Here is a 7,778-nt window from a genome sequence, read left to right as displayed (position 1 = left end):
TGTTTCTGTTCTCCTCTCTCTCTTTAAGGACTTCTACCTCTTTAGAAGTATTCTCCTCTTTTTCTTTAAGGACTTGTATCTCTTAAGTGTGTTCTCCTGCATTTCTTTAATAATGCCCTTCTTTAAGTCCTCTANCAGCATCATGAGGTATGCTTTGAGACTCTTCCCAGACAGACACCCCCCCTCGGGTAGGATAGGTGCTGGATGACTGGAACCAGAAATGGGATCCTTCCCAGAAGCTGTGTCACTTCTGCAGGCCTCCCCCTTCCCAGCAGTGCACCGGAGCAAAGATGGCCCTCTTACCGGTTCAGGCCTGGAGAGTCCTCCCAGGCAGACACCCCTCCTTGGGCAGGAAAGGTGCCGGATGACTGGAACCAGAAATGGGATCCTTCCCAGAAGTTGTGTCGCTTCTCCAGCAGAGCACCGGAGCAAAGATGGCTCTCCTGCCAGCTCAGGCCTTGACACTCCCTGATCTTTCTAAGACTTTTAAAATGAAGGGATGGTAAATTGTGTTAAATGCTTTCTCTGCATCTAATGAGATGATAATGTGGTTTTTTTTCTTAGAGTTTGTTTTTACAGTGGATTATGATGATGGATTTCTATATACTGAACCATCCCTGTATCCCTGGGATGTAGCCTTCTTGATAATGAGGGATGATTTGACATGTTCATGGATTTAGTTTGCAAGATTTTATTGAGTATTTTTGCATTGATATTTATGAGGGAAATTGATCTGAAGTTCTCTTTTTTGTTGGGTTTCTGTGTGGTATTTTTATCAGCATAACTGTGGCTTCATAGAAGGAATTGGGTAGATTCCCTTTTGTTTCTATTTTGTGGAATAGTTTGAAGAGTATTGGTAGTAGGTCTTCTTTGAAGATCTGATAGAATTCTCCACTAAAACCTTCTGGTCCTGGGCTTTTTTTTGGGTTGCGAGACTTTTTGTTTGTTTGCTTTTTTTTTTTTCCTTCTAAATAGGGTTTCTCTGTGTAACCCTGGCTGTCCTGGAACTGTCTGGTCTTGAACTCAGAAATCCACTTGCCTCTGCCTCATGAGTGCTGGGATTAAAGGCACGTGCCACCATGCCTGACTTTGGTTGGGAGACTATTCCCTATCTAGACAATATAGTACTTGAAGTCCTAGCCAGAGCAAATAGATCACAAAGAGGTCAAAGCAATACAAATTGGAAAGGAGTAAGTCAAAATATCTTTATTTGCAGATGATATGGTAGTATTTTTAAGTGGTCCCAAAAATTCCACCCGTGAACTCTTAAATCTGATAAACAACTTCACCAAATTGGCTACATATAAAAATATCTCAAACAAATCAATAGCCTTTCTCTACTAAAAGGATAAACAGGCTGTGAAAGAAATTAGAGAAACAACACCCTTCACAATAATCACAAATTATATAAGATACCTTGGTGTGACTCTAACCAACAGAATGAAATATCTGAATAACAAAAACTGCAAGTCTCTCATAAAGGAAATTGAAGAAGATCTCAAAGGATGGAAAGATTTCCCGTTTTCAGAGATTATCAGGATTAATATAGTAAAAATTGGGCATCTTTCTGAAAGCAATCTACAGATTAATGGAATCCCCATCATATTTCCAGCACAATTCTTCATAGAGTTAGAAAGAGCAATTTGCACATTCAGATGTAATAACCAAAAAAAAATCCAGGATAGCAAAACATATGCTGAACAATAATAGAACCTCTGGAGAAATCACCATACCTGCCCTCAAGCTATATTATAGAAAATAGTGATAAAAACTGTAAGGTTTGGTTTAGAGACATGAAGGTAGATCAATGGAATCTAATTGAAAACCCAGAAATGAACCCACACACCTATAGTCACTTGATCTTTGACAAATAATCTAAAACTATTCAGTGGGGATAGAAATAGCATTTTCAACTAATGGTGTAGGTTCAACTGGCAATTATCATTTAGAAGCATACAAATTGATCACTTCTTTTCTTCATTACAGAGCTCAAGTCCAATCTGATCAATGACCATCATATAAAATCAGATACAATGAAACTAATAGAAGAGAAAGTGGGGGAAAATGTTGAACAGAGCTAGAACAGAGCTAATCAAAGAATTCTGGACTGAGGAATATCAAGTGGCCGAGAAGCACCAAAGAAAGGTTCATCATCCTTACTCACCAGGGAAATGCAAATCAAAACAACTCTGAGCTGGCTAAGATTAAAATCTAAGGCGATAGCAGATGCTGTTGAGGATGTGGAGTAAGAAGAACACTCCACCATTGTTGGTGAGATTACAAGCTGTTATAACCACTCTGGAAATGAGTCTGACAGTTCCTCAGAAAATTGGGCATAATATTACCTGATGACCCAGCTGTACTCTTCCTGGGCATATACCAAAAGATGCTCTAACACACAGACAATTATTCCCCATTAAGTATTTGTCTTCTCTTCTTCTGCCTGGAGGAACTATCTTAGTGTTGGGGATGAGTAAGCATGCATTTCAATAGACACCTGCATCACACAGGGAAGAAAAGGCCTGAAGAGGGGAAAAAAGCACGTGGAAATCCCCCAGTCCAAGACAGAACTTGTTTAAAACATGCAATTGTATCAAAACCCAGCCCTGCCATTCCCTAATACAGCAGAAACTTCCTGTTTGGATCAAGTCATTACAGATCAACCACCAGCTACTTTTAAGAAACCCTCAAATTGCAGAGCAGGCAAATAATGATCAGAGAAACACATAGGTAAGTAGAATAGAGGGATATTGGATGGAACACAGGACCCCCAATGGAGGAGGTAGAGAAAGTACCCAAGGAGCTGAAGGGGGCTGCAACCCTGTAGGTGGAACAACAATATGAACTAACCAGTACCCCCTGAGTTTGTGTCTCTAGCTGCATATGTAGCAGAAGATGGCCTAATCNGCCATCANTGGGAAGAGAGGCCCCTTGGTCTTGNAAACTTTATATGNCCCAGCACANGGNAAGGCCTGGGCCAAGTAGTGGGAGTGGGTGGGTAGGGGGGGGAGCAGGGGCGGGGGGGTATAGGGATCTTTCGGGATAGCATTTGAAATGTAAATAAATAAAATAAAAAAATAATAGAATCCAAAAACCAACTTGACCCCTCATCACTGATACTCACATCATCTTAGAATGAGAAGAACCACAGAATATGTACACTTACTGTATCTGGTTTTATTTTAAAATCTCTTCTGTATTCCAGTTTAGGGGATTTTCAGAGGGGAAACTAGGAAAGGGGATAACATTTGAAATGTAAATAAAGAAAGTATCTAACAACAACAACAACTACAACAACAACAACAAACAAAAAAATCATGTGCACACCAAGCCCAAAAAGGTGGGTTTTCATAGCACAGCAGTGGGAGTGAGGCATTCCTGTGTGGTTCCAAACTCTTCATTCCCCAGCCTCAAATCTCTTTGCTAGGAACTCCATACAAGAACCTTTGTCAAAACTGTTCATACATTACAGATTTCTGCTTATCTAGTTATTTCATCTCCCTATAGGGAAGAAGGAATCCTAATTAAGATAAAATATTTTCTCTTACAAAATCCTTTCTCACTTCTTCGTATGGGTCAAGCCCTGATAGTTGTCATTGGTTTTCTAGGATAAAGATGTACAGCTGGGTTACAAAATTTCCAAGAGTCTTCACTCAGAGACGAGCCACACAGCACCCCTCAGACAGTTCCTGGAGAGAGCAATAGGGAGATGGTGCAAGGGACTTGAGTCTCACTGTTGTTGATTCTAAGAATAGAATCCAAAAATCAACTTGACCCCTCACCACTGATACTTACATCATCTTAGAATGAAAATTACCACAGACCTAAAGGCTAATATGCCCTACAACTTGTTCATCATGTGGTGGTTAGAACCAGCTACTCCCTGCTTTCTTCTAGGTGGGCATGGGGCCCCATGTTCATGTAACACATTACCAACTCATTGCTTTCTCTGAGAGAGGAAGCAGCACACCTCTCTGACTCCACTGTAGTGAATGAACCCCACTGTTGAGCAGTCACATAGAGAAATCTATGTAATGAGGCCCATGTTCTGACCTAAAAAGCTTGGGGAACCTTGACTTGGCTCACATTCTGTTGCCTCCAGCAGGTGAGTGTGCCCAAGATCAGAGAGATCTATGTGAATTCAATCCCCACTGAGGCCTAACCCTGTTGCCAGATTCTGAGATGACCAAGTCAAATGTTTGAGTTATAGGCAAGTAAGCTCCAATTGTAACCAGTAAGTCTGTCCCAGGACAGCATGGGTTCCTCTTACTTAAGAAGTAGGGCAGGAAGCTGTTCTTGTTGAACAGTGCAGGAAGAAATCATCTGGGGAATCCTCACATTTGCATAAGAGACTCTATTCTCTCAACGGGCCACTTTGACAAGCGAGATAAAGTGCTCTGTTTCATAATTGTAATTCCTTGGATTCTATTCAGTGTAGAATCCCACCCAGGAGACAGCCCCTGGCATTATATAGGGCACTGAGCTCAAGTCCCTCTGCATCTCTGCACCTCACCAGGCTTCAGTCATGAGTATCCATTACCTCCTCTTCGCATTTCTCCTGGTGCTGTTATGTCCACTTGCAGGTGAGTCAGGGGAGTAGCATGGTCCCAAAGTGAAATAGGAGATAGCTCCCTATAGCATGTATGCCTCTCTGTGTGTGTGTGTGTGTGTGTGTGTGTGTGTGTGTGTGTGTGTGTGTGTGTGTGTGTGTGTGTATGTGTGTGTGTTTGTGTATCTTTCTGTCCCTTAGTCTTTGTGTTTCGGTCTGTCTCTCTCTCACTTTATGTGTATGTGTGTTCCTCTGCGCATGCATCTGTCTTCCTGTCTCTATGTTTGCTTGCATGTCTCTCTGTGTACATGTCCATCTCTATGTTTCTGAGTGTCTTATAGGTAGTTTAAAAATAAAAACATGAAGAATGTTTGATTCTTACCTGAAAAGAAAGTTATTAATTTAGAAATCTTTAAAATAAAAGTAGAGTATCTGCTTACTCTAGAGAATACTTCAGAATAACCAGCCCAGCCTGTGTTTGAGTTTCCTCTCCCCCTACCCCATGGTATACCCTTAAGCACACTTCTGTCTACAGGGGTAATGAGGCTCATAGCTCAGGGAAGGCTATTAAACCCAGTCTCCCAAACTCTTCCGTAAGTGGAAAAGGTTTATATTCCTTCAATTTATGTGTATAGGTATGGATTTGTGTATGGGTATGTGCCAAGTAGTACAGTACTCATAAAGGTAAAAAAAGGACATCAAATCCCTCAGACATCAGGTTATTTGTAGGCACCTATGGCCTGCCTGATATGGTACTAGGAACTTATCTCAGTTCTTCTGCAGGAGAGGTATGCACTCCTAACTGCTGAGACATCATTCCTGGCGCCAAGCTGTGTTTCATACTTGCCATTAGACAAACAGAATTATAGGGCTAGACAACTCAAGAGAGGGAGCTAAAATAATTAATGAGCTGGAAAAGAATTGATGGATACATCTTAGGCCAACTTCTGGCCTCTATATGTGTGTGCACATATACACCTTCATGTGCACTGTCACTCTGTGTCTGCTTCAGATACTGGAACAAGGGACTTGTGTGTGGAAAAGCAAAGGCAGAGCTGCTGAGAAGCAGCTGGGGACTCACACAGAATCTTTCCTGAGCCCCTGCCTGCTGATCCTGAAAATTCCAATCAGTCAGGGGTTGAATAGACGCTTCAACATTTGGGTCCTAGGAAAACCAGCACCTCCTCTCCAGTGCAATAGTGCCTGTCTCTATTAAGAATTCAATTCAGCCCTGGTAAAACAGACATCCCTGTTTAGGGGTGAAGAGCCTGATGGGATCAACTCATCATAAGAACACATTGGTATGTATTTCTGACCTGACACTTGCAATTCTAATGTGTGATTTTTCTTACTTATCTTTCAGCTTTTAACCAACATATCAACAATCCTGTAAGTTGCCGTATGTTAGGAGGCAAATGCCTGCATCGGTGCAGGGGCAAACATCTTAGGAATGGCAGTTCTTCACTTCGTAGACTCTCATGCTGCAAGATAAAATAGACAAGAAGACAAAGATCCTGTGAATCAAAATTTGCTCCTCCATGAAGATGGAGAAAACTTAAAGCAAATTAAATTTCTTTGCTTAAATCGAACAAGGGTTGCCTAGGAGCTGTGTGAGCTTGCAGTTTGTTCTCTCTTGTTCTGAATTCTACAATTCTTACCAAAGTGAATCAGTGACATAAACAGGGCTCTCTTATGCTTCTGGACTTTATGGCTATCAGTTCCTGTCTAAGATATTCTGATGGATTTCCTCTAGCCAACACACACAGCCATCCTGCCTGCCTTCTTCATCCCTTTGCCTCCTTAAACTCTTTGCTTCATCCATTCAATCCCAATGCAAGACAAAGAAGGTGCCCCCAACTTCTTTATTTATTTGTGCCTCTTAGTCATTTATCCCTTGAGTGGTTGTGGTTAAGACTTTAATGCACACTTTGGCTATGAGAGCTCTTGAGTGTGGGTTCCAGAGTCTCTTATTCATTTCTGTACTGTCCACTGATGGGATACATTGCATCATGTTATTTTAAATTGAATGGCCAAGTTGAGTCAGTGGTGGGCTTTCTTACATGTAGACATAAGACACAAGGAACTTGTGGAAAACAAGGCCCATTGAAAGCAATAGTCAGTGTGGACTGTTGCAGGAATAAGATGAAGTTTCCTGCAGCAAGTGAAGCATCATTATGGGTCTTCAGAGGATGGCAGGACTCCCAAGGTTTTTGTGTCAAATACGCTCACCTGAGAAAAGATGTTAATGGCTATTTTGGTTTTTTAAGTTAAGCCCTTGAAGGCATAAATAAAATGTATCAAAGCAAAAAAATGCTAAATATTTTTTTACTTCTAAAAATTACAGGGCCCTTTGATGTTCTGATAGGACCAGATCTTGGAGTATACACAGGGCAGAGCACCAATGGAACTGGTTAATTTTAGCATCAGAAACTGGTTACAACCAGGCTTTGAAACCTGTAATGGCATCATCCTTGGGTACAAGAGTCTTCTGTGTTCATTCCTATGGCAACCATGGCACACTCCTTGTGTTACCTGTATCTCCTGCAAATTATCACCTGTGTTACCTATGTCACAGTCAGGTTAAAAAGTGAACCCTGCACCCACATATTTTGCTTCTTCACCTATTATAATAAAGACCTCCAAAAGTGTGAACTCTGCTGTCTTGGCATGATATGACCAGTAATATGCTGTTTTCAACTAACAATGGTGCTGAAGCCGTGGTCTTGCTACACAGGCTGGTCTAATGCTCTATACCCTGCAGCACAGCCATCACTGTGGGGCACAGGGAACTCTACCCAGTAGGATATCCACTGAACTGTGGGTTAAGAAGTTGGCCGACAACTCTATTGGACAAGGGCTTGCCTTACCCCCCCCAAAAAAAAAAAAACTAAAAATGCCAAGCCAATGCTGCCATCAGGAGGTACATTCATCTGTAGATAGCTATTATGCCACTCAGGAGAAGGGAACATCACTCCCAGGTAACCCTCCAGCTGATCTTCTAGGTATGGCTATGGACAACTGAAGAGGCCTGAGTTCTCTTGAACTGACTATTTCCATCACCATCATCATAGTAGTGACTATCACGGGACCCCCAGGTAGTCATCATGGCATGTGGGCATCTCATCTCCTTCTTCTTGGACACTTGGAACACTTATGTGGTTCTGACAGAGATTGGGGAACCAACTTCTCCTTCTCATCCCCTATTGTTGAGGTAGGAGTTCAACCTTAC

General features: G+C 41.7%; 1 protein-coding gene across 1 annotated transcript; it reads left to right on the top strand.

Moving 5' to 3' along the window:
* Positions 1 to 4,525: 4,525 nt before the first annotated feature.
* On the top strand, positions 4,526 to 6,046 carry LOC110315062 (beta-defensin 5-like). Its single transcript, XM_021189221.1, has 3 exons — positions 4,526 to 4,583; positions 4,891 to 4,893; positions 5,913 to 6,046. Exons 1-3 carry the CDS (start codon positions 4,526 to 4,528, stop codon positions 6,044 to 6,046), a joined length of 195 nt encoding a protein of 64 aa, XP_021044880.1.
* The last annotated feature ends 1,732 nt before the right edge of the window (positions 6,047 to 7,778 follow it).

This window comes from Mus pahari, unplaced genomic scaffold, assembly GCF_900095145.1.
Source record: "Mus pahari unplaced genomic scaffold, PAHARI_EIJ_v1.1 scaffold_10302_1, whole genome shotgun sequence".
NCBI lineage: Eukaryota > Metazoa > Chordata > Mammalia > Rodentia > Muridae > Mus > Mus pahari.
This window is presented reverse-complemented; position numbering and strand designations above follow the sequence as displayed.

Excerpts from the sequence above, each read along its gene's own strand:
- LOC110315062 (XM_021189221.1), top strand. The coding sequence starts at position 4,526 with ATGAGTATCCATTACCTCCTCTTCGCATTTCTCCTGGTGCTGTTATGT.